Source organism: Lepus europaeus, chromosome 1 (assembly GCF_033115175.1).
Source record: "Lepus europaeus isolate LE1 chromosome 1, mLepTim1.pri, whole genome shotgun sequence".
Lineage (NCBI taxonomy): Eukaryota > Metazoa > Chordata > Mammalia > Lagomorpha > Leporidae > Lepus > Lepus europaeus.
Genome location: NC_084827.1, coordinates 44,608,312 through 44,634,396, shown reverse-complemented (window position 1 = coordinate 44,634,396; position 26,085 = coordinate 44,608,312). Strand labels below are relative to the sequence as shown.

The following is a 26,085-nucleotide window of genomic DNA, read 5'->3' as shown; positions in this document are numbered from 1 at the left end:
AGGAGGTCTCACTTCTTTCACTAGTCATAATAGCCAGATTTACTCAAGTTATTGCCTAGATTCACTCCTTTTACAGATTTTTTTCTTTGTTTTGAAAGTGAGAGTTACAGAAGGGGGGGGGGGGCGAGAGACCTATCTGCCATTTGCTGGTTCATTCCACAGATGTCCACAAAGGCTAGCACTGGGCCAGGTCGAAACCAGGAGCCAGGTGGCCGCAATGGCCAGATCTGTACTGATCCAAAGCCAGGAGCCAGGAGTTTCTTCCGAGTCTCCCACATGGGGGAAGGGTCCCAAGGACTTGGGCCATCTTCTACTGCTTTCCCAGGCCATAGCAGAGGGCTGGATCGGAAGTGCAGCAGCCAGGACTTGAATCGGCATTCATAATGGGATGCCAGCACTGCAAGTCACAGTCTATCCATTATGCCACAGCGCCAGCCCCACTAAAATTGTTACTACAGTTGTGTTGAATTTACATATTCATCTGGCTAAAACTGGCAAATTTTAACAAAATTGAATCTTCTAACTGAAAAACATGGTATAGCTCTCTTTTTTACTTGTTTATCTTCATTTTCATTTTATTAATGCTATTATTACTAGTTTTCAAGTAAGGTTCATTCCTTGATTTGTGTAACTTTGAAATTATACATTAGGAGCTTTATTAAAAAAAATTTTAAGCAGATATAAAAATTGTATCTCGATGGTAGTTTCACTTTTTTTTTTTTTGAAACTTAAAGGTGGGTATGGTGGGAAGAATTACTATGTTCCTAAAGTTGTATTTATGAAATGCATGCAAATAAATAAAAAAATTATACAGATTTCTGGGATACAATGTAATGTTTTTTTGCATTTATATATTGTGTAATGTCTAGTATATTGATTATTTCAAGCATTTAACATTTCTTTATAGTGAAAATCCTATTTTCTAGTTTTTTAAAATAGAGAACTATACAGTGCATTATCTATAGTCACCCTACTGTGTAACTGAATCCCAGAATTTCTTATTCCTATGTAACTATAACTTAGTACCACTCAAGCAACATTTCCCCCAACCCTCCTGCACAATTCTCTCTCCATCTTCTGATAACCACAAGCAATTTTGAACTTCTCTGAGGTCTCCTGTTTTAAACCTCATATAGAGTGAGATCATGTGATAGTTGTCTTTCTGTGCTTAGCTTACTTCACTTAGCATTACGTCCTTCAGCCCCATCCATGTTGTTGCAGCTGACAAAATTTCCTCCTTTGTATGGATGAGTAATATTTCATTGTATATGTATATGTCCCACATTTTCTTTATCCATGCACCAGCGGATGGGCACTTAGGTTGTTTGCATTTCTTGGCTATTGTTAATAGTGTTACAAGAAACTGGGATATGGCCAGCGCCACGGCTCAATAGGCTAATCCTCTGCCTGCAGCACCGGCACACCGGGTTCTAGTCCCGTTCGGGGTGCCGGATTCTGTCCCAGTTGCTCCTCTTCCAGTCCAGCTCTATGCTGTGGCCCGGGAGTGCAGTGGAGGATGGCTCAAGTGCTTGGGCCCTGCACCCCATGAGAGACCAAGAGAAGCACCTGGCTCCTGGCTTCAGATCAGCGCAGTACACCAGCTGCAGCAGCCAATGGGGGGGTGAGCCAATGGCAAAGGAAGACCTTTCTCTCTGTCTCTCTCTCTCTCACTAACTCTGCCTGTCAAAAAAAAAAAAAAAAAAAAGGAACTGGGATGTATGCATGTCTCTTCAAGTGATTTCATTCCCCTTGGATATATACCCCGTAGGGGATTGCTGGATCATAGCATAGTTCTATTTTTAGGTCCTCCACAATGTACTAGTTTACATTTCAACCAATAGTACATAAAGGTTCTATTTTCTCCACATCCTTGCCAACACTTGTTGTCTTTTGTCTTTTCTTTTATAATAGCCAATCTAACTGAAGTTGGGTGATATCTAATTGTGTTTTGAGTTGCATTTCCCTGATTATTAGTGACATTGAACATTTTTCACACGTGTGTTGTCCATTCGTATGTCTTCCTTTGAGAAAAGTCTCATTAGATATACTGTCCATTTTTAAATTAATTTTTTTCACTACTGAGTTGTTGTTTGAGTTCCTTATATATTTTAGACACTAAGCCTTTGTCAGATGTATATCTTGCAAATATATCCTGTGGGTTGTCTCTTGATTCTGTAGACTGTTTCCTTTGCTTTGCAAAAGCTCTCTAGTTTGTTAAAATCATATTTGACTATTTTTTTCTTTCAATTTCTGCTTTTGGAATCTGATCTGGAAAATCCTTTCTTATTCCAATGCTCTTAAGTGTTTTCCCTATTTTTTACTTATATTCCCAGAGTTTCAGTTCTCACATTTAGTTCTTTCATCCATTTTGTGTTTATTTTTTGTACATAGGTAGATATAAGGGTCTAGTTTCATTCTTCTGTATGTGGGTATCTAATTTTTGCCAGCATCACTTATTTAAAAAGACTACTCTTTTCCCAACGTATGTTCTTAACAACATTTTCAAAGACCAATTGGCTGAAGATGCATGTGTTTATTTTTAGCATGTATATTCTGTTCCAGTGGGTTATGGATATGTTTTTATGCTAACACCATGCTGTTTTGATTACTGTAGCTTTGTACTATATTTTAAAGTCTAGTATGTAATACCTCCTGCTTTGTTCTCTTTTCTCAAGATTGCTTTGGCTACTCAGAGTCTTTTTTTGTTGTTCCATACAAATTTTAGAATTTTTTTTTCTAGTTCTGTGGAAAATGTCATGGGAATTTTGATAGGGATTGCATTTAATCTGTAAATTGCTTTGAATAGTATGCATTTTTATTTTTTTATTTTTTTTAGAAGATTTATTTGTTTATTTGAAAGTCAGAGTTTCACAGAGAGAGGAGAGGCAGAGAGAGAGAGAGAGAGAGAGGTTTTCCATCTGCTGGTTCACATATATATATATGACTCCTCTTGAGTTACATTCCTTTTATGCCTAATTTGATCAGTTTTATCATGAAATGATGTTGAATTTTATCAAATGATTTTTCTGCATCTATAGATATAATTATTTGTCCATTTCTGTCTCACATTTAGTGATTTGCATATGTTGAGCCATCCTTGCATACCTTGGATAAATCTTACATAATCATGGTGAAAGGTCTTTTTAATGCGCTGTTGGATTCAAGTTGCTGGTATTTTATTAAGGATTTTTTTGCACCCATAGTCATCACAGAAATTGCCTTTAACTTTCCATTTCTGTTGTGTCCTTGTTTGATTTTGGTGTCAAGGCAAAACTGGTCTCATAGAATGAATTTGGGAGAACTCCCTCCTCTTCTAAAATAATTTGGGAAGGATTGGTGTTAATCTTCTCTAAAATTGTGGCAGAATTCATAACTATGACTGTAGTTTTAATAATTTTTGAACATTTTAAAATTTACTGTATATGAGTAAAGATAAACGTCATTTGTTTCTTGAATATAGCCATTGCCAATATTCCTGCTGGACTACGTTCTTTTTACTTAATTGTTGAACTCTTTTAGTGGAGCATTAAGCCTTTGACTATAATGTAAATTAAAAATATGCTATCTTAAAAATAATAAATAAAATAGAATTTATGTAATGTTTGGCATAATTCAGCAGTGAAGCTAACTGGCACTGGGCTTTTCTTTGATAGGAGGCCTTTTATTCCTGATTCGATCTCAGTACACATATTTGATCTTTTTAGGGGTTCTATTTCATTATTGTGCAGTCTTGGTAAGGTGCATGTGTCCAAGAGCTTGCCTGTGTCTTCTAGGTTATTGAATTCATTGCCATATAGTTGTTCATAGTAATCTCTAACAGTTCTTTTCCTTTTTTAAAGATTTATTCATTAATTTGAATTCATTAACAGAAAGGAAGATACACACACACAGAAAGAGAGAGAGAGAGAGAGAGAGACCCTTCTACCCACTGGCTTACTCTCAAAATGACTGAAACAGCTGGGGGTAGGCCAGGCTGCAGCTTAGAACCAGGGAATCCATCTGGGTCTCCCACTTGGATGGCAGGGACTCAAGCACTGGGGACATTTTCTAATGCCTTCCCAGGCACATTAGCGGGGAAGTAGAGCAACTGAATTTCAAACTGATGCTCCAACATGAGATGCTGGCATCACAGGTGGCACCTTAATCCAATACTTTGTATTTCTGTTTTTTCAGTTAAAATGTCTATTTTTATCTCTACTTCTGTGTATTTGAATCTTTTCTCTTTTGTTCTTGGTTAGTCTATTTAAGGATTTATCAATTTTGTTTATCTTTTCAAAGAATGAGCTCCTTAAATTTTTTTAAGCTTTCTTTATTTATTTAAAGGCAGAGTTATAAAGAGAGGAGGAGAGACAGAGGGAGAGATCTTCCACCTGCTAGTCCACTCCCCAAATGGATGAAACACCCAGGGCTGGGCCAGAGAACTGCATCGGGGTGTCCCACATGGGTGGCAGAGGCCCAAACACTTGGGACCATCTTTCACTGCCTTCTGAGGGAGGTAGCAGCCAGGACAGGAACTGGTGCTCCTAAGTGATACCAGCATCAGTAGGCAGCAGCTTAACCTGCTGAGCCACAATGTCAGCCCCAGAGCCAGCTCTTTGTTCCATTGAATTTTGTATTCATTTTTTAATCTCTGTCATTTATTTGTGCTGAGTTCCATTATTTTCCTTTTAACAATTTTGTATTTGATTTGTTCTTGTTTTTTGAGTTGCTTAAATGCATTGATTGTTTATTTGAGATCTTTCTGGCTTTTTTTTTTTTAATCAGGCATTGACTGACATAAACTCCCCTCTTAGTCCTGCTTTTGCCATATTCTGTAGGTTGTTTCTATTTTTGTTCAAAAAATTTTTAAAGATTTATTGTATTTATTTGAAAGGCAGAGTTACAGAAAGAGCAGAGAGAGAATTTTCCATCTGCTGTTTCACTCCCCAAATGGCCACAATGGCCAGAGCTGGGCCAGACTAAAGCCAGAAGAAAAAACATATTCAAAGAGATAATGACAGGGGCTGGCGCTGTGGTGTAGAAGGTAAAGCCGCCGCCTGTAGTGCTGGTATCCTATATGGGCGCCAGTTCGAGTCCTGGCTGCTCCACTTCCGATCCAGCTCCCTGCTATGGCCTGGGAAAGCACTAGAAGATGGCCCAAGTCCTTGGGCCCCTGCACCCACGTGGGAGATCTGGAAGAAGCTCCTGTCTCCTGGCTTTGGCTTGGAGCAGCTCCAGCCGATGCAGCCCTCTGGGGAGTGAATCAGCAGACGGAAGATCTCTCTTTATCTTGCCTCTGTCTTTCAAATAATAAATAAATATTTTTTTTTTAAAGACACAAAGATTTGATGGGCCATCCCACTGTAGCTTTCAGAATTCTCCCTTAAGGTACTTAGGCAACTTCATTTGAATAGCCAAGAAGTTATAGGAGACCACGATCCTCAAAAGGTCCTCTTAACCATTACAGTTATGAGTCTGGTCCACAGTCTGTAGACAGACTGATATCCACAATGTAAATCTACGCGCAGCTGGCACTGTACACATCATCACGTACTTTCAGCAATACCCAGTTGCTATTATCCCTACTTTATAGATAAGCAACGTGAAGTTCAAAGTGAAAGGCGCCATCGCTCTTCCAAGGTCTCCCTATTTGGAAATAGTTGAGTCAGCAGTTCCAACCCAGGAGTTTCAGGGCTCCAAGTCTTCTTTCTCCGAGCATGTGTCTACTTCTGTATCTCTATTTCCAGCATAGTGACAGTCTTATGCTAATGGCAGCATTGTGCTGACTCCTTCCACCTTTGCCAACACACACCAGCAATTCCTCAGGTTAGGAGTTCGAGGCACGTCCAGACCGGGTTTCAGGTTTGCACACAGAACAGTCGCTTCCTGAGCCTCATTTTGCACTGGACGCCACACGTTTCCCACACCCGCGTTAGGGGTAAACGCTGACGTTGAGACTACTGGCCAGCAGAGTCCCCTTCCCCGGTGCCTGAGCGGAGGGGGGTCCACTTTCCTGGCGTTCAAGGCCTCTACACTTGGCACCTTCAGGCGGGAAAGCGAAGCCCCTCGCGGCACACTGGGAGCCACAGCGCCCCCCGTGTCCCTCCGCCCCCTTTTCTTCCACTCATCCCCCGGGGCGTCCTCTCCCCAGCTCGGGCTGGAAGAGCCAGCGCCCCGAAACGCCCATGCCAACATCAGCCTCTGCAAAACCCCTGAGCGCCCAAGACGGCCGACAAGGCCGCCGCCGGCTCCGACCGCGGGAGACCAGGGCCGCCAGCGCCGCTCCGCCGGCGCGCTGACGTCACGCCGGCGCGTCGCGTTTCCGGCGGAGGGGGGGCGTTCCCGTGGTGACGCAGTGCTGCCCGGGAGCTTCGCTGCGGTCTCCTCCGAGGTTCCCGCCAGGATGCCTCACTTGGAAAACATGGTGCTTTGTCGCGAGTCGCAGGTGGCCACCCTGCAGTCCCTGTTTGGCGAGGTACGGTGGTCAGACTGTCTTCTTTCTTCCAAATGCTGCAGGGGGGACTGCTTGTTTACTTAGGTGGTAATTTCGTGTCCGGGTTGACGGGCAGCTGCCCACGGTTTCCGCTGAGGTCGGGGGCTGTGTGGCTGCCAGGGGCTGCCGCGGACCCCCGCCCGGAGTAACTTCAGGCGGGCGCCGGGGCGCGGCGAGGGCCGGCTCTGCTCTCGCACACCCGGCGCCGTGCAGATGTCGGGAGCGCGGAGCCGCCGCCGGAAGTGGCCGGTGCGCTCTCGGCCGTAGCTGCTGGTGTTGGGTTCGGCTGTGAGGGGCTCGCGCCTCGCGGGAGTGGCGGGTCGGCGGCGTGCCCACGCCTGGGCAGCCTGCTCTCCTGGACGCGTGTGCGGGTTCAGATTGGCGGCTCCAGGGACGCCGTCGTCCTCTGTGCGGAGGAGCTCGGCGGAGGCGTCCCTTCTGCGCGTAGGAAGGAGCGCGCATCAGTTCAAAACTGAAATTATGTGATCCTCTGGGGCCTTTGGAGTGTGTTTTGCTCCAGACTCATTGATTAGGTTTCGGTCTTTATAAAAAGAGCGAGTTGGGGCCCGGTAAAGGCTCCCCCTGCGAGGTCCGCATCCCATGTGGACGCCGGTTCGAGTCCCAGCAGCTCCTCTTCCGACCCGGCCCTCTGCTATGGCCTGGGAATACAGCAGAAGATGGCCCAGGTCGTGGAGCCCCTGCACCTGCGTAGGAGAGCCGGAAGAAGCTCCTGGTTTTTCTCTGGCCTTTGCGGCCATCTAGGGAGTGAACCAGCGGATGGAAGATACTTCTCTCTCTCTTCCACTCCCCATTCCTCTCCCCTTCTTTGTGTAATTCTTTCAAATAAATGAATAAATCTTAAAAAAAAACAAACTGTAAATGACAGTTTAGAAGTAGCCTCATTTCCTGATCATCTGGTTTGCCTTTTTTTTTCTCTCAAGATTTTTTTATATGTGTTTGAAAGGTAGAGTTACAGAAAGAGAGAAAGAGAGGTGTTCCATCTGCTGGTTCACTTCCAAATGACCAGGAACTTCAACTGGGTCTCCCATGTAGGTGGCAGAAACTCAAGCACTCAGGCCATCTTCTGATGCTTTCCCAGGCTTGTTAGTAGGGAGCTGGATTGGAAGTGGAGCAGCCTGATGGCCACCCCTATGGGATGCTAGCCCCCTATCTGGTTTGCTTTTTTCAGTATTTTCAGCCAACTAGAAAAGAAGTAGCCTGGGCAGTATTAGTGGAAGTACCACTCTCCATTTAAAGGGACATGCTAGGCGGGATATACAGCAGACTCATAGAATGACAAATGCCCTAAAGAGCACTCTGCCCTCAGAATCAGTCCTTAAGGCATTCAGATCTGGCTAAAAACCCATGAGAGTTTCTCAGGCATGGAAAGCAAAGGCACTCTGGCAAGAAAATGACCTAAATGAAAGATCTCTGTGAGTGAGATCCCAACAGAAAGAACGGGCCATCAAAGGAGGAGGTACCTTTCTCTGAAGGGAGGAGAGAACTTCCACTTTGATTATGGCCTTGTCTAAATAAGGTCAGAGTTTGTGAACTCAAGAGGCTTCCATAGCCTTGGCAGCTCATGACAAGAGCCTCGGGTGATTGATGCCATAAATAAGAGTCTATTGTTAAATCAACAACAGGAGTCACTGTGCACCTACTCCCCATGTAGGATCTCTGTCCTTAATGTGTTGTACTATGAGAATTAACGGTAAAACTAGTCTTCCAATAGTACTTTATAGTTTGTCTGTGTGGGTATAAACTGTTGAAATCTTTATTTAGTATAGAGTTGATCTTCTGTATATAAAGATAATTAATTAAAAATGAATCATAATGAAGAATAGGATGGGAGAGAGAGCAGGAGATGGGGTGGTTTGCAGGTGGGAGGGTGGTTATGGGGGAAGAACTGCTATAATCCAAAAGTTCTTTCAAATTTTACATTTATTAAATAAAAGTTTTCTATTCAAAAAAGGGACATGCTAGGGAAGTAAGAAGTCAGCTACTATAGTTTCAGTGAATTTTCAGGTTATAGTGCTGAAATTACAGTTATCCAGATTATCACAGAAACATGTTCTGTGGATTTCTTCACTGGAACTGATAAACCCAGGTCATTCCTACCAGAAGTGCATCTTCTAGAAAAGAATATTGGCAAACAGAGATGAGCAGTGCTGCCTTAGTGTGGATTACAGAATGGAGTCTTTCATTCTTACTGCAAATCTTGTTTAATATTCATGTCACTTTTCTGCAAGGTGTGCATATGGGAAATACAAAGAACTACAGCAAAGAACTATAAAAAATGGCTTCATGTTTCCAAGAAGATTCATTTATTCATTCAAGAGTAAATAGTTACTGAACATCTTTTCTGTTTCAGGCACTGTGCTAGATCCTAGCTTATTAGAATTTGTTAGGGAAGTTACAAAAGTTAAATAACAGTCCAAGAGTGTAATATCATCCTAGGTAACAATTGAAAAGATGTTATAGGGTGGTGATTGCTTTAGGCACCAAATAATAGCAGCATTCCAGAAAAGGAAGGGTTCAGTGTAACTTGTCAAAAAATAAATAAATAAATAAATAAATACTCCAGAAACCTGCTATTTGGTTTCTCTTTAAAGGTGTAATGTGTGCAGTGTTTTGGATAGCAGAGATCCCCAGTATCATGCATTTAATGAAAAAATGTTTGAGCCAGTTAATTTCTAAGATTATTACATACAAAGTTTAAAAAAAAAAGGATTTGCATATTAAAATATCTACTTGATAAATTGTTAGTTCATTTTTAGCAGTTGAGCTGCTTTTGCCACAGGTGTGCCATTCAAAAAGCTTTCTCCCGTATTAATCTGAGCTCCTGATTTGTCTTGTAAAAGGAAGTGTTTAAGTGAGAGACTAGAATGTAATGAATTTGTATGATGCTGATGCTGAGATAGAAGATGGTGTACAGACTCAGCTTTCTTATGGGAATGACATCAGCCAGTTTTCTTGTATTTTTTTAATGTATGTTCCCCACTCGGACTGTAAACTCCTCCCAAGTAGTAAACCATCTTTTACTGATACTTGTATTCTTTTTAGTGATTGTGCTGTAGAACATTTAGTAGGTATCTGTTGAGTATTCTTTGGACTCATTAAGTGGTAGTATTGACGAGACCAACAAAGTGTCTTTGAACCATTTTTACTCTTCTTGAGGGTGCTGACTTACTGTGCTGCAGGAGGATCTTGTGACTATTTCTTTTTAAATCTGTGTATATGGATTTCATTAATATTTTATTTGATGAGATGTATGCAGTTTTTGCCAGAGTCAATGAGTATATATAATTCAAAGTATTCTACAAGTTTTCTTAAAAATAAGGACTGTTAGAATTACTTGTAGCCCCTTGACTCTATATGCTTAGTTTCAAAGCAGTAAAATGAACAGTGAAGTTGCAGTCTGCAAGGGGATTAAATCCTTTAAAGAAGATTAGTATGAAAATGGAGTATGGACAAAATTATCCTTGGAAAACTCTTTACAATAAGTTGAAAATACAGTCTCCTATAAATTGAAAATGCAGGAGTTTGTATATGTAACTGTATGCAGTAATAAAAACTGTAAATACATACAGTATATGCCAGATACAACTTTATAGACATTTTAATTCCATAACAGAAAATACTTTTAAGAGTTGAATTCACGTAAGTTCAAAATCTAACAGTCCACTGCATACTCATTATTAATGTTTTTTTTTTTTCTTTTTTAAAGATTTTCTTTTTTTATTTGAGAAGTTGAGTTACAGAGGGAGAGACAGAAAGAGCTTTCCTCTGCTGGTTCACTCCCCAAATGGCCGCACCATCTGGAGCTGAGACATCTGAAGCTAGGAGCCAGGAGCTTCCCCCAGGTCCCCGGTGCAGCTGCAGGGGCCCAAGCACTTGGGCCATTCTCTACTGCTTTCCCAGGCCCTAGCAGGGAGCTGGATTGGAAGAGAAGCTGCTGGGACTCGAACGGGCACTCACATGAGACTCTGGCACCACAGGTGGAAGCTTAGCCCACCACACCACTGTGCCGACCCCACTCACTGTTAACGTTACTTGGATTGAGTATTTCTCCTTGCCATATAGAACTTTATCACAAGTTGAGGAATATTTTATCAACTTCATGATATTTATCTTTTTTCCCCCAGAGACATCATTTCAGCTTTCCATCCATTTTTATTTATGGACATACTGCCAGTGGGAAGACCTATGTAACACAAACTTTGTTGAAAACTTTAGAGGTAAGAATAATCCCAAACTCAGTGCTAATTAATTTTTTAATCACAGATCCCTAGAAACGTTTTTTAACTTTTGTTTGAATCCCTTCACTGACTGTAAACTTCGAAAAGTGTTATTATTAGATCATTTGAATCTTGATGTTAAAATTTATTTTTCAAATTGGGTCAGATTTCCCTTTCTCTTTCATTTGCTGATTGATAATATTTGGAGGAAAACAGATGAGAAATTGTTTTTAAAATATTACAATTTGTTTCTTTTTCACTGTTTATAATATTAATACTGATAATTTCTACAAATACAAAGCTAAGCATATCACTTTACCTTATTCATCTTCCTGTGTTACCTGTCTCTGTGAATGATGTCACCAATGACAGAGCTGTCCAAAAAATCTTTAACTCTTTCTTCATCCTTACTAATCCAGTAAACCAAACCAAGAAACATGTGTTGTTGATCTACACCCTCAAAATACTGACTCCATCTACTGGTAACCCTAACTGTTGCTCCCATTTCAGTTTCATTACCATTGTTTCTTCCATGTATTTTTGCATATCTCCTCGTTCCAATCCTGTCTTCACCCTACAACTAGCTCACGCAAATCTTAAGGTCTTCAGGACAATGTTCAAGTGATTTGCCTGATAAGTAAGATCTTTTGTGAGCTGAATTCAGTTGATCTCCCATCATGTCATGATTGAGAGTTTGGAATGTCAAGTCTGGCAGAGTTGTGTTCCTGTTTTGGATTCCCAACTTAGTGCTTTCCCCATATGCAAAATAGGGATCCTGGTGACAACATGTAGGATTGTTATGAGAACATGTAGGATTGTTATGAGAACTAAATGATAATAATGAGATAAAAGTTAGCGGCTAACATATTCTAAGCCAGGGATGGGCAAAGTTTTTGCGATAGGCAAGTTAGTAAATATTGAGGACTTGGGGGCAGCATGGTTTTTTTCTGGATTTCTTAGCACTGCCGTTGTATAAAAGTAGCAGTATCACCTGAATGGGTGTGGCTGTGTTCCAGAGCAGTGTGTGTGCAAATAGGGGTGGCCAGCCCGCAGGGTTCAGTGTGCTGTCCCCAGTCTTACTGGAGCTCTGAGGCTGCATGGTTAGTGCAGCTCCCTGAAATACAGTCCCGACTCTCTCTCACTGTCAAGGCTTGGCACGTGGTGCTCCCTCTGTTTTGGGTGATCCTTTACTCACTCTTCCACTGCTGCCATATGGCTTGGCAAATACTTATTTTGCCACATTTTCTTCTACTTATATTCTAGGAAGCCCTTCCTGCCTCATCTGTGTTAATTGCCCATCTGTTTTGCAACCTTAGTACTCTTCGGTTTGATCCTGTTAGAATATTCAGCCCTCCCAGCTGTGACTTTGTGTTGTGTTTCCCTGGCTTCAGACTGTGGGTTTCTTGATTATCCCCAGACCAAATAATAGTGTGTAACACCTACCTAGCTTGTGGATTTCAGCCTTTGATCAGGAAGATCAGCTGCGCATTTTGAAAACATGGGTGCCTGCTCTCTACAGCAAACTTTAGAATCTGAGAGGACAAGGTCCTGACCCAGGCCCTTACATTTGAGAACTCCTTTGTATTAGGCAGCCAAACAGATACATATTGAGGGTGGGCATTTGACACAGTGGTTAAGATGCCTGTGAGTTCCTTGGTTCTAGTCTGGGCTCTGCTTCTGATTGCAGTTTCCTGCTAATGTACATCCTGGGAGATAGCAAGTGATCATTCAAGCCCTTGGGTCTCTGCTACCCAAATAGGAAACCTGGATTGAGTTCCAAGCTCTGAGATTCAGCCTAGCTCAGCTCCAGTGGTAGACATTTAAGAGAAAAAAATAAATAAATAAATAAAGCCATACTGAATAAAAGCCTGAAAATTCAAAAAGGAGGTTTTGTATTTGTATTAGTTAGCTTTTCATTGTCACAACAAAACACATGAATCAAGCCACTTAAGAGAGAACACTTAAGAAGGAAGAAAGTTTTTTTTTTTTTTTTTTTTTTTTTTTTTTTTTTTTTTTTAGCTAACAGTTTTGAGGCTGCAAGTCCATTCGGCATAATGCAGGCTTTGGTGAAGGCTCCGTGGTGATGATGGAGCTTGAGGGGGGAAACAGTGAGAGAGGCTGGACTCTAATTCAGGCTTTTATACCAGTCTTTTACAAGAACTACCTGAAGGTAGGCCCTGAGTGACCTAGACCCTCCCAGGAGGCCCTGCTGCCCGAAAGGTTCTACCCTCACCCCCAATATTACCACCCTGGATACCAAGCTGCAACACATGGTCCCTTAGGAGACATTCAGTGTCCAGACTAATATCCAGACCTTAGCAGTATTTGAGGGCTATAGTCCATGTTTTCAACCATTGTAGTTTTTGGTGCTACTTAATCAGTGAGGTGTTAATTTTTATGACTTCTGGTATAGGTGTACAAACAGGCACTTAGAATGTGCTGTCATTGAAGGTTCTAGATAGTAAAAATGGAGTAAGCCAGATATTTAGGAGATATTGTGGACTCCTGAGTGTAAAGGACGGGGTGAAGAGGGTTAGCAAACACTGGTAAAACTGCCCAGGTAAATATGATATGGCCTTAGTTATTCTGTAGCTCTGAGAGAAAAAGAAAATCCTTATAATTGAGTAATGTTTATGAAATATCACTACCAATAGTTACTGCTGTATAGGTTTCGTTATTTGTGCCAGATATCACAAGTTATCTCCTTTGATCAGGGCTATTTTGTGATTTCATTTTGATAACAGACTGTATTTGTTTCCTTACTATTTCTGGAGTTAACTCATTAAAATTATTTTTAAATTTATTTATTTTCATTTTACTTGAAAAGCCAAAAAGGCACAGATAACAGAGACAGAGAAATCATCCATCCACTGGTTAACTCTCCACATGCCAACAACAGCAGAGAGGCCAGAGCCAGGAACTCAGTCTACGATATGAGCTATAATCCTCATAGGAGAATCACTAGATTTTAACTCTTTAAATTTCCTTTTTGACCTAGACTTTTTCATCATTAAAGATATGAACTTAAAATAATAAATTTGTATTTCCCACTTAGAATTTTAATATTCAAGTACTTGGGTATATTTATTAATAAGAATTGTTTAGCGGAAATACAAGTTTTCTTTGAATCTCTGTAGGAAACAAATGACCTAAAGAAATAATTGAAGTGAATTTAGTAAAGGAGTATTCTACAAAGGTTGTTTAGAGGAACCAGTAAGGGATGTTGATGCATTAGGGCCTTTACCAACTCCAGGGCTGAAGCAGTCATAGAAAGGAGCTGTTGGCAGAACCCAGTAAGAATTGAGCCTTAGAGAGAAGGCTGCCCAGCTCGAGCTGTTGGTTTTGGAAGAAAAATGTAGCCGGCATCACACTGTGGCCCAGTAGGGGATGGTTGTTGGTCTCAGGGGAATCAGTTTCCAACTTCTTTTTCCTACCACTCTCCTTCAGTCTCCTGCTGCTGCAGCCCATTGGTTTCTCCAGCCACAGCCAGAAAATAAGAGAGTCCAGCCTAATGCAGTATGTGGCGGTCAAACTCCTGGGACAAGGACAGATTGGAGAACAGTGGGGGTGTAGATTTAGAAAGGCAAATGGAGTCTGTACAGCACAGCTGTTATTATATCTGTATGTTTGCTTTATTATTAATAATTTTTTTGGTTTTTGTTTTCAGCTCCCGCATGTCTTTGTGAATTGTGTTGAGTGCTTTACCCTGAGACTTCTTTTGGAGCAAATTTTAAACAGGTTGAGTCATCTTAGTTCTTCCGAGGATGGATATTGTACTGAAATAACCTGTGACACATTCAATGACTTTGTTCGCTTATTTAAACAAGTAACCAAAGCTGAAAGTCTCAAGGATCAGACTGTATATATTGTAAGTAACTTGATTATGTATCATCTCTTATTTGAAAATTCATTACTTAGCGGATCAATTCCCTATATTTCTTTTGACTACCATTATGTACGGTGCTCTTTGAAAAGTGCTTTTGAAATATAGAAGTGTGCTAGATATATTCCTTATGCAAAGGGAGCTTTGTTTAATTTATGACACGTATTCACCTGTGACTTCATGCAGTATTTGATAACTGACAGCAGTGAGATGCAAACTGGTGTGTTTTTTTTTGTTTTTGTTTTTGTTTTTAAGATTTATTTATTTGAAAGTCAGAGTTACACAGAGAGAGAGGTCTTCCATCCAATGGTTCACTCCCCAAATGGCCGCAATGGCTGGAGCTGTGCCAAACCAAAGCCAGGAGCCAGGAGCTTCCTCCAGGTCTCCCATGTGGGTACAGGGGCCCAAGGACTTGGGCCATCTTCTACTGTTTTCCCAGGCCATAGCAGAGAGCTGGATTGGAAGAGGAGCAACCAGGACTGGAACCAGCGCCCATATGAGAACCGGCACTGCAGGCAGTGCTTTCACTTGCTACGCCACAGCGCTGGCTCCCATAGACTACTGACTGAGGTGCATCCAGTATAGCTTTATGAGGTGATGCCCTTTGAGATGGACCTAAGAGAAGGATCAGGGTGTTATGGAAAGAAACTGAAGAAGAATTTCAAATGCAAAGGATTATGTAAGCAGAGTGATATGGGTGGGAACCGAGGCCAGAGAAGTCCAAATTGTCTAATTTTAGTGGATTATAAAGTATGAAAGGGGTTAAAAAGAAGACTGGAAAGGTAAGTTGGGGCCAGCTTATGGAGGTTCTTGGCAAGTATTGACTTTATTTCATTTTGTAGCACTTTATTTCCTAGGCAGTGCAAGGAGGCAGTAAATACTTAGAGCAACAAATATGCCTTAGGAAAGCCACTCTGAATTCATATTGAATAGGTAGCTTTGAGGGAGATGAAAGACTGGAGGCTGAAGAATGGTTGTGACTATCACACAGTAAGAAAGTTGACTTTGTGCTGGAGTTGGGCAGACATGCAGAAAGAAAGAAATGGAGAAGATGGCAAATGTCTGACTTGTCAGTTGTGTATGGTGTAGTTTTATGGACAAAGATTAATTATTTGATTTTAGCTTGGCTGAGTTTGAATTGTAGTTACATCTATGTGAAAATGACTAGCATACAATTTCATCTTTTCACCTAAAGGAAGTGCTTTATGGCTTCTCTTGAGCTTATCAAAAATGCCAGCATTATCAAGTAAAAATTTATGAAGGCAGTGTGATACCACTGAAGTCAGTCTGATAAACAATATGGCTTCCAAGTGACTTAAATGGTGAGCAGTATCCATGGCATGCGTGCTGTGGACAAAGGGATGATTCAGGTGCTGGGTGAGATAGATTTTATCATGCTTCTCAGAACAATGCACAAGTTAAAACCTGTGAATTGCTTATTTCTGGCATTTTCCATTTCATGTTTTGGGACCACAGTTGACTCTGGGTAACTAAAACATGGAAAGTAAAACTGCAGATAAGGGATGACTGCTGTAATGTGTTTTGTGTTAGTAGATTTTTCATAATACTTTAACCTTTTTTAAAATGGTGATTATCTCTGGAATTGTAATTAAATTTTAATATAGTTCCTTACCGTAATAGCTAAGTAAGTTAATTCACTGAAGGGATCAAATCTTAGGTATTCTTGTGTTTCCTAAAATGTATAAAACATTTTTTAGGCCAGTGCTGCGGCTCACTAGGCTAATCCTCCGCCTGCGGCGCTGGCACACCAGGTTATAGTCCCAGTCAGGGTGCCGAATTCTGTCCCGGTTGCCCCTCTTCCAGGCCAGCTCTCTGCTATGGCCCGGGAAGGCAGTGGAGGATGGCCCAAGTCCTTGAGCCCTGCACCCGCATGGGAGACCAGGAGAAGCACCTGGTTCCTGGCTTCGGATCAGCGCGGTGCGCCGGCCGCAGCGGCCATTGGAGGGTGAACTAACGACAAAGGAAGACCTTTTTCTCTGTCTCTCTCTCTCTCTCTCACTGTCCACTCTGCCTGTCCAAAAAAAAAAATATATATATAAAAGATTTTTTACATTTCTTCCTGCATTTTAGTTTCACTCATTTATGTATTCAACAAGTATTATTGAGGACTTTATATATGCCAGGGGCACTATTCCAGGTTTTGGAGATAGAACAAGGAACAGAACAAAGTCTTTGCTCAATTGTAGCTGACAGTCTAATAAAGGAAGATAGGTCATAAGTAATTTAACATATAGTATGTCAGGTAATATACATTAATCAGGGAAAGTAAGGGGGAATCAAGTGAGGTGAGAGACAGTAGTTATTTTCCCAAATAGGAAAGATCTGAGATGGTGGTACCTGAGCTAAAGCCATAGGGAACTGAGGAGCAAATCATGAAGATCTCTGTAAAAAGAATATTCTAAGCAAAGAGGTTTTTGTGGGAATGCAAGGGTAATGAGCATGCCTTGTGTGTTTAAGGATATCAAGGAGGCCGTTGCGACTGGAACAGCCTAAGTAGTAGAGGGTGGTGTGTTGAGAATCAGCTGCAGGGTGAAAGGGTAGAAGCATGAAGACTGGGACTGTGGGCTGAGTTATTTCTCCCCCAAATTCATATGTAAAGGTTTTAACCCCCATTACCTTAGAACGTGACCTTATTAGGAGGAAAGGTCTTGGCACTCCTAATTAGTTGAGCTGAGGTCATTCAGGAAGAGAATAGGTTTCTGATCCAGTATGACTGCTGTCCTTATGAAAGGAAGAAATCTGGAGATAGATACACAGAAATTTGCCAAAAACCAAGGAATTTCAGGAAACTAGGAGAGGCCTGAACAGATACTTGTCTATCACCTTCAGAGTAACCATGGCCCTGCCAACACTTTGATGTCAGATTCTGCCCTCCACACCTGTGAGATAGTTTCTGTTGTTGAAGGTACCCTGTGTGTGGTATTCCGTTATGGCAGCCTCTGCCCTATTATATATTGTAATAAAAATTGTAATTATATATATTATATATATGAATATATATTCTAATTATATATTGTAATATAATTTTGCTCTTGTCATTTCCTGACACATAGCTCCTTAAAGCTGTTGCAATTTCCAAAATGCTAAATGCCTGTATACTAGTGAATTGATTGGAGGCTGGGGGTTTCTGAGACATGAGAGTTGGAACTCAGCCTCACAACCCGATACCTGGGGAGGGGAGAGTGGAGGGTGACCTAATCACCAATGGCTGATGATTTGCTCAGTTATGCTTACATAATGAAGCCTTCATAAAAACTCAGGAGGATGGGGTTCAGGGAGCTTTGGATTGCTGGAGGTGCTGGGAGTGTGGCACACCTGGGGAGGGCTTGTAAGCTCTGTGCCCCTCCCCCATACCTTGTCCTAGGCATCTCTTCCATTGGATTGCTCCTGAGTTGTAGCCCTTGTAATAAACAGGTAAATGTAAGCAAATGTTTCTGTGAGTTTTATGAGCCATTCTAGTAAACTATTGGACATGAGGAGGGAGTCCTGGGAATCCTGTCTCATGGCCAGTCAGAGGGGCAGCTCAAACTTTTACGATTGGACTGTGACATAGGAGAAGTTCCCTGGGATTGAGCTCTTAACTTGCGGGATCTGGCACTAACTCCAGGTAGAAAATGTCACAGTTGACTTCAATTGTAGGACACCCACTTGGAGTCCAGAGAATTAAAGAATTGCTTGGCTTAGGAAAAACCCACATTTTTTATCTCAAAAGTGTTGTGAGATAAGCAGTCACCCCCGCCCCCACCCCCAGACAGCTCTAGGAAACAGGAAACAGCCTGTTTGTTTCTAGGAAATAACTAATACCACTTTCTCTGAGGCTTTTGTGATAATCCAGGGGACAGAACATCACACTAACACGTACCAGGTTGGTAGCAGTACAGGTGGTAAGAAGTAGGTGTATTATGAAAGCAGGATTTATAGAGTTTCCTGATAAATTTTGTGTGTGGAAGGATAAAAACATCAGAGGCAACTGACAAGTGTTTGAGTCTGGAGTTGTGATTATCTAAAAGAAGACCCCAGCTGGTGGGGAATTGCAGAGGAGGGGAAGAGTGATGAGGAGTTTGACTTGGGGCATGTGAAGTTGGCGTGGAGATCCTGAGTTTGCAGGTGCACATGAGTCTGGAGTCCAAGAGAGGTCTATTGTGGAGACATTGTTTTGGAGTTGTGAGCACATGGGTTACACTGGAGCCCAGCTAAGGTCAACCAGAGTGAATAACTGAGAAGAAAGGGGAGCCCAGGACATTGAGGAAATGAAGAACCTGGTGCTGTATAAAGAAGACTTGGAGAGTGCTGTGTTCTGAAGTCTGGCTAGGCCACCCCTCTCCTAGTCCTTTGGCTAGACCAGGCTTTTGTTGGGGCTGTACCAAATTTGCCCTGTTTTTTTAATTTTTAAATTTTATTGGTGTTATATAAATTTCATGTTTTTAATACATTTAAGATTTATTTATCTATTTGAAAGTCAGAGTTAGTTATACAGAGAGGAGAGGCAGAGAGAGAGAGAGAAGGAGAGAGAGGTTTTACATCCACTGGTTCATTCCCCAGTTGGCAGCAATGGCCGGAGCTGCGCCAATCTGAAGCCAGGAGCCAGAAGCTTCTTCCAGGTCTCCCACGTGGGTGCAGGGGCCCAAGGACTTGGACCATCTTCAACAGCTTTCCCAGGCTATAGCAGAGAGCTGGATTGGAAGTGGAGCAGCCGGGTCTTGAACCAGCATCCATATGGGATGCCGGAGCTTAAGGCCAGGGAGTTATCCCACTGCACCACAGCGCTGGCCCTGGAAAAACTAATATCTATCTTCTTAGTAAATTTTAGCTTCATTTTGTCTAATTAGGATTGAAATATCTTAAATGATTATTCTTATACATTGTTTCAATCTTTCTACTAAATAACAAAGCAGATACAAAACAGTTTGGGTTACTTGAGGAAGCACTATTTCATACATTTTAATTTTATTCCTAAATGATCATAATTTGCAATAGGGCTTATTAGTAAAGAACAAATATTTAGGGGAAAAAAAACAGATTTCTTAGGAGAAAAGGTGATTTTAAGTCTGTGAAGAAAATATACAGAATGACCATAGAATATCTTACCATCTTAGAAAATGGGAAAATTATCAGAGTCATTTAAAAAAAGACACAGAAGGGGTGAGTATTCGACCTAGTGTTTAAGAGACCCATGTCCCACATGGGAATGCCTGGGTTCAGTTCCCAGTTCTTGCTCCCAGTTGCAACTTCTCACCAACTTCTCCCCGACTTGAAACCTTGGAACAGCAGATGGTTGCTCAGGTGGTTGGTGTGCACCACCCAGGGCAGAGACCTGACTTTGAATTCTTGGCTCCTGACTTTGGCCTTGGCCCAGCCCCAGCTGTTATAGGCCCTAGGGGAGTGTCCAGTGAATGGAAGCTCAGTCTGTATGTCTCTGTCTCTCTCTTGAGCACAGTCCTCCCCCCCCCCCCTTCTCTTTCTGTTTCTCTCTTTCGCTCTCTCTGCCTCTCAAGTAAATAAGTAAGTAAATAAATAAGACATAGAAGTCAATTTTAAAGGGGGGTTCCACTGGCCAAAGATAGGACAGTTTAACTGTCAAAAAGATAATGAATTCAATGGATGATAACACATATTAGCTATCTTAAAATCCATAAATTCCTAACAGTACTAAACAATGCTTAAAAACTACAAAACCTCAACTGAATGGTTACCTTGGGAGTTTAAGTGTTCCTGAAGATATCTATGGGACCTGTCAGTGTTACTTATTTGGAAACAGTGTCTTTGTACATGCAGTTAAGTGAACAGTCTTGGGATGGGGAGATTTACCTGCTTTATCTGGATAAACCAAAAATGCAATCATTAAGTAGCTGTACAGCAGAGAAGTAGAGTGAGATTTAACTACACTGCACACACACAGAAGAAAGCCAGGTAGCAAAAACGGAGGAAAACAATCAATGGGAAATTTGAAGATGCTGGCCTTAAAGATTGGAGCGATGTGACTACAAGCAAAGGAATGCTGATAGCCACCAGAAGCTGACCTAGGCAAGGAATGGATTCTTCCCTAGAGCTGCTGGAAGGAGTGCGGCCCTGCTGACTTCTTGATTTCCTCCTCTGTAAAACTGACTTTAGATGCCGTCTCTCAAAAATGTGTGAGAATAATTTTTAATTCTGTTTTAAGCCGCCAACTCTGTTGTCATGTCACAGGAATCTGGGCACAAACTCATTATTCTGAAAATGAGCAAATAGAAAGGATCAGGCATTTTTTTCTCTTGTCTTTTGAGAACTTTGTTTTTGGGTAACCAGATCGTGGATGAGTGAAGTTTATTTTAGAAAAATGTCTGCCACAAAATGCAGGAAGAATGACAGAAGATTACAATTTTGCAATCCCTAATAAAATAATGGATCTAAGCAGTGATCATCAATTGATACCGTTGGTGAAAGGCCGCCAGGGGACTTTATAATAGATGGATCAAACTAATAACACCTGAATATTAACATCACTAAAAAAGAGGTGACCAGATATTGTATGCTTGTTGTTGAAATGCAGTAAGAAATACACAGTACTGTTTATGATCTGGTTTTGCCCCAAAACTTGAGCAGGAATCTGATCAAGTGTCTAGACATATCAGCAGTTTTATAGGAAATATGGAGAATGTAGAAATATTAAATGCCATTTCAGGGGTACAGTCAGCCATTTCAGAAAATGGAAAATTCTGTATGATAGATAATCTGGTTTGTTCTTAACAAATAATAAGGAAATAAAGAAGGATAGAGGGAACTGTTGATAATTTAAAAGATTTGCAAGACAGACCACGTGTAATAAGATGTAATGCAGAAACCTTTTTAAATGTTGAATCACACTAGCTACCTATAAGAAAATATTAGTGGAACATGTGGGGACTTCTGAATACTGATTGTTAGATGGTATTAAAGGGTATTGTTATTTTATAAGGCATGATATAATTATACTGTGGTTATATTTTAAAAGTCCTCATCTCTTAGAGCTACATATCATACTGGCATATTAATGGGATGGACTTATAAATTTTCTAGGATTTGCCTTTGTTTAATCCAGCAAGATGATAGAGAAGAGAGTTAGGCTAGGGGTGATTTAGATGAAACGGTCTTTTTTTTTTTTTTTTTTTAAGATTTATTTTATTTATTTATTTGAAAGGCAGATTTTATAGAAAGAAAGGCAAATAGAGAGATCTATCTGCTGGTTCAGTCCCCAGATGGCTGCAGTGGCCGGAGTTGGGCCAGGCCAGAGCCAGGAGTTTCTTCTGGATCTTCCTCATGTGTGCAGGGGTCCAAGGACTTGGACATCCTCTGCTGCTTTCCAGGCGCATTAGCAGGGAGCTGGATTGGAAGTGGAGCACTGGGACTCTATTGTCCATATGGGATGCCAGCATCACAGGTGGCAGCTTTAGCTGCTGTACTCCAAGATTGGTCTTACGTTGTTTATTTGGGTTGGTTGGTGTGTTGTTGAGGGTTCTTAGTACTCATCTGTCTACTTTTGTGTGTATTTAAAAATTTCCGGGCCGGCGCCGTGGCTTAACAGGCTAATCCTTCGCCTTGCAGCGCCGGCACACCAGGTTCTAGTCCCGGTCGGGGCGCCGGATTCTATCCCGGTTGCCCCTCTTCCAGGCCAGCTCTCTGCTATGGCCCAGGAAGGCAGTGGAGGATGGCCCAAGTCCTTGGGCCCTGCACCCGCATGGAAGACCAGGAGAAGCACCTGGCTCCTGGCTTCGGATCAGCACGATGCGCCAGCCGCAGTGGCCATTGGAGGGTGAACCAATAGCAAAGGAAGACCTTTCTCTCTGTCTCTCTCTCTCACTATCCACTCTGCCTGTCCAAAAAAAAAAAAAAAAAAAAAAATCTGTAAAAAAAAAAAAAAATTTCCATCATCATAAGAAGTAAAAACAAAACTTAGACTAAATATTATAGATAATGTTTTTAAGACTTTCTTTTTTTTTTAATACATTGATGGTGACCTCTTAAAGCTTTTTTAAAAACATTTTTTTATTATGGGAATTTCAAACATAGGTAAAGTCAAGAGAATAGTGTCATGTACACCAGTGAACTCATCACCCAGTTAGAATAATGGTTGATATGGTGGCTGAACTTGTGTCATCCTACACCATTCACTATGCCATTCATTAAATATTTCACTACATATCATTTAAAGATAAGGACCCTTTTAAAAAACATATTTATAATAGGGTTGTCTAACACTGAACAAAAATTTAATGTTTCTTAACATTATCGGTTATCTAGTTTAAATAAGAAGTTGTCATCAGGGCAACTTACACCATCTTTTTAGGAATATCTTTTTTTGGGCCAGCTCTGTGGTGCAGCGGGTTAAAGGCCTGGCCTGCAGTGCCAGCATCCCATATGGGCGCCGGTTCTAGTCCCGGCTGCTCCTCTTCCCATTCAGCTCTCTGCTATGCACTTGGATAGCAGTAGAGGAAGGCCCAAGTCTTTGGGCCCCTGTACCCACGTGAGAGACCAGGAAGAAGCTCCTGGCTCCTGGCTTCAGATCAGTGCAGCTCCAGCCTTTGCGGCCAACTGGGGAGTGAACCAGCGAATGGAAGATCTCTCTCTCTACCTCTCTCTGTGACTCTGTCTTTGAAATAAATAACATAAATCTTTAAAAATACAAAAAGGAGTATCTTTTTAATGTAGCTATTTAGACATTTTGGTTAATGTGTGTTATAATAGCCTATTTTTTAACTTATTTATTTCACCTATTTGAAATGTCTTTCTGCAAATGTAAATGACATTTTAAAAGTTAATTCAGCTGTTACAGTTTTTCTTTATAACATGGAAGATCAAGTTTTGAATTTTGCAGTATGTTATGTAAATGATTTATAAAGGGCTTTGTAAACTGATTTTTACTGCCTTTTCTTCTTCATTGAAGGTTCTTGATAAAGCAGAGTATCTAAGAGATATGGAAGCAAATCTTTTGCCTGGGTTTCTTAGGTTACAAGAATTGGTAAGTAATGTATTATACTGATTTTCCCCGTACAACCTAATCAATTGATTATGTCATCAAATGTTTTCATTTTACCCTCTGGGATGTTTACTAGAGTAAATGATGGGACGTTTGAATTCTCTACAAGGATTTTTAGATTTTCCATACAGTAGCCTAAAAATGAGTGGTATGACTATTCTGGATTTTCTCAGTTTCTGTTTTATGAGAGTACTTCAGAAAGTTTGTGAAAAAGTGAAATTAAAAAATAAGTTTATTTTGATGCAAAATAATTTAAAATCTATGCAGATTTTTCCTAATTTTCATTTTCCATAAACTCTTTGAAGAGCCCTTACACTCAGTTTCCTATTTCAATTTACAAATGTGTTGGTACCAAATGGTCCTATCCCTGTGGGTGGCATGATCCTGTGAGAAAAGAACAGGAATGGGGTCGGGGGTAGATTAATGTGCACATGTGGCAAGTGAGAGTCTAATAATAATAATAATAATAATAATAGGATTTTTGAAGTAGGTAAATTGAGAAAATTGCTAAGAGAATTCACTCTTAAGCAATTCTAGTTAGCATAGGGGTTCCATGATAAAGAAGGAACCATGGCTGTTTATTGTTAGGACCCTATTCACAAAGGAAGCAAAGGTTTAGTTTGAGTAGGATGGTATATCGTTCTTATTCAGTAAATATTCATTTGAATTCTTTGGTTTTGTAGTTTCCATTTAATTTGCAATTTTTTTGTTTTATAATTTTGTGTTTTGAGCATAAAATAGCTTGTACCTACCTAGTTTTAAGTATGTATACATTAAAGTATTAAGTAGCAGTATCATAAAAAGTAAATATTTGGGGAGAAGTGCTTAGAACATTTCCTCTTTTCAAAGCTAAATACATTTCTCAAATTTGAGAAACTGCTTAGTTTAGGGAGGCCTTCTAGATGCTATGGAAATCACTGCAGCTCCTAAGGCCAGTTCCTAAGGCTTTCAGCAGTCGTCCTGGGACAGGAGGGTGGAGAGCACAAGGGTGTGTGTGTGTGTGTGTGTGTGTGTGTGAGTGTAGCTACTGGTGGTCTGTGCTAGGAGTTAACCTCACAGTCTAGCCTTTCCTGGTTTCATTGACTCTTGGCATATTCTGAAGAAGACCAGGGATCTGTCCCTTGGGAATAGATGTCTTCTTCCTTTCCTCTTGTTGATTTGTTTTGTTTGAGTTTGCGGCTTCTTTGCATATCCCCCCCCTCCTTTTTTTTTTTTTTTTAAGATTTATTTATTTGAAAGGCAGAGTTACAGAGAGGCAGTGGTGGTGGGGGGGGGGTGTTCTTCCATCTATGCCAGTCTGAAGCCAGGAGCCTGGAGCTTCTTCCGGGTCTCCATGTGGGTGCTTCCACTGCTTTCCCAGGCCATAGCCGAGAGCTGGATCAGAAGTGGAACAACCAAGACTTGAACTGGCTCCCATATGGGATGCTGGCACTGCAGGCGGCAGCTGTATCCACTACACCACAGCACCTGCCCCTTCTTTGCATATTTTTACCCACTATTTTTCATTGCTTTGCTTTGGGACTCCCCATCTGGTATCCAGAGTACATTCATGTCTTCTTGCTCTTCCAGGGTAAATTACCCTGTTTTTTCCTCCTTGTGCCCAAGAATGATGATCATGTATCCATAGTTAGGACTTTCACCATTTTTTAGTTTTAATTATGCAAGCTATTTAAAGAAAATTAACGAGTTTACAGCAGTCTCAAATCTATCAGAAAATAAAATTGCTTAGAAATTTCTGAAACATACTTGATGCATTTGTTTTATTTAAGAGAAATTTAGCAAGAACATTTCTCATTTTTATATATTTAGTATCTGAGTAAAAAAAATTTTTGTTTGGTAACAACTGTTGTATACTGAAAATACTTTCTCATGAATAGATAAGAATGTTACCAATCTAAAATCCTTCCAGACTGATAAGTATCTTTTAAGCTCTCTATATTTTTAACTGTATAAAATGTTTTTAGCTAATTATAGTGGAGTAAAAATAATGCAGTGTTTTTGTAATCAGGATTGTGGTTAGAGCATGCTTTTTTTTTTTATACCATAGAAGTATATTCATAGATTCTGTAAAAATCAGTGAATTTGCAGCCAGTGTTGTGGCATAACCAGTTTTAAGCCATCCCTTAACAATGCCAGCAGAGCATATCAGAGTGTCAGCTCAAGTACCTGCTGTTCTGCTTCCAATCCAGCATCCTGCTACTGTACCTGGATAAGCAGTGGATGATGGCCCAAGTGCTTGGGCCCTTGTATCTACATGGGAGACAGGATGGAGTTTCTGGCTTTGGCCTGAACCAGACCTGGCTGTTGAGGCCATCTGGAGAGTGAACTGGGATAGAAGATCTCTTTCTCTGACTCCCTCTCTCTGTTGCTTTGCCTTTCAAATAAATTAATTAATTAAATCTTTTTAAAAAGTTAGTGAATTTGGGGCTGGCACTGTGGTGCAGCGGGTTAGGGCCCTGGCCTTCAGCGTCGGCATCCC

General features: G+C 41.0%; 1 protein-coding gene across 3 annotated transcripts in view; it reads left to right on the top strand.

The window, feature by feature from the left end:
* Positions 1-6,332: 6,332 nt before the first annotated feature.
* ORC5 (origin recognition complex subunit 5) overlaps positions 6,333-26,085 on the top strand; it is an 89,652-nt gene continuing 69,899 nt past the window's right edge. For all 3 annotated transcript variants that reach the window (XM_062198885.1, XM_062198882.1, XM_062198881.1), the window contains exons 1-4: positions 6,333-6,454; positions 10,618-10,710; positions 14,378-14,578; positions 23,514-23,588. In XM_062198885.1, coding sequence (XP_062054869.1) covers positions 6,383-6,454; positions 10,618-10,710; positions 14,378-14,578; positions 23,514-23,588 — 441 coding nt within the window. In that variant the 5' untranslated portion in view covers positions 6,333-6,382. The remainder of the gene's footprint in view (positions 6,455-10,617; positions 10,711-14,377; positions 14,579-23,513; positions 23,589-26,085) is intronic.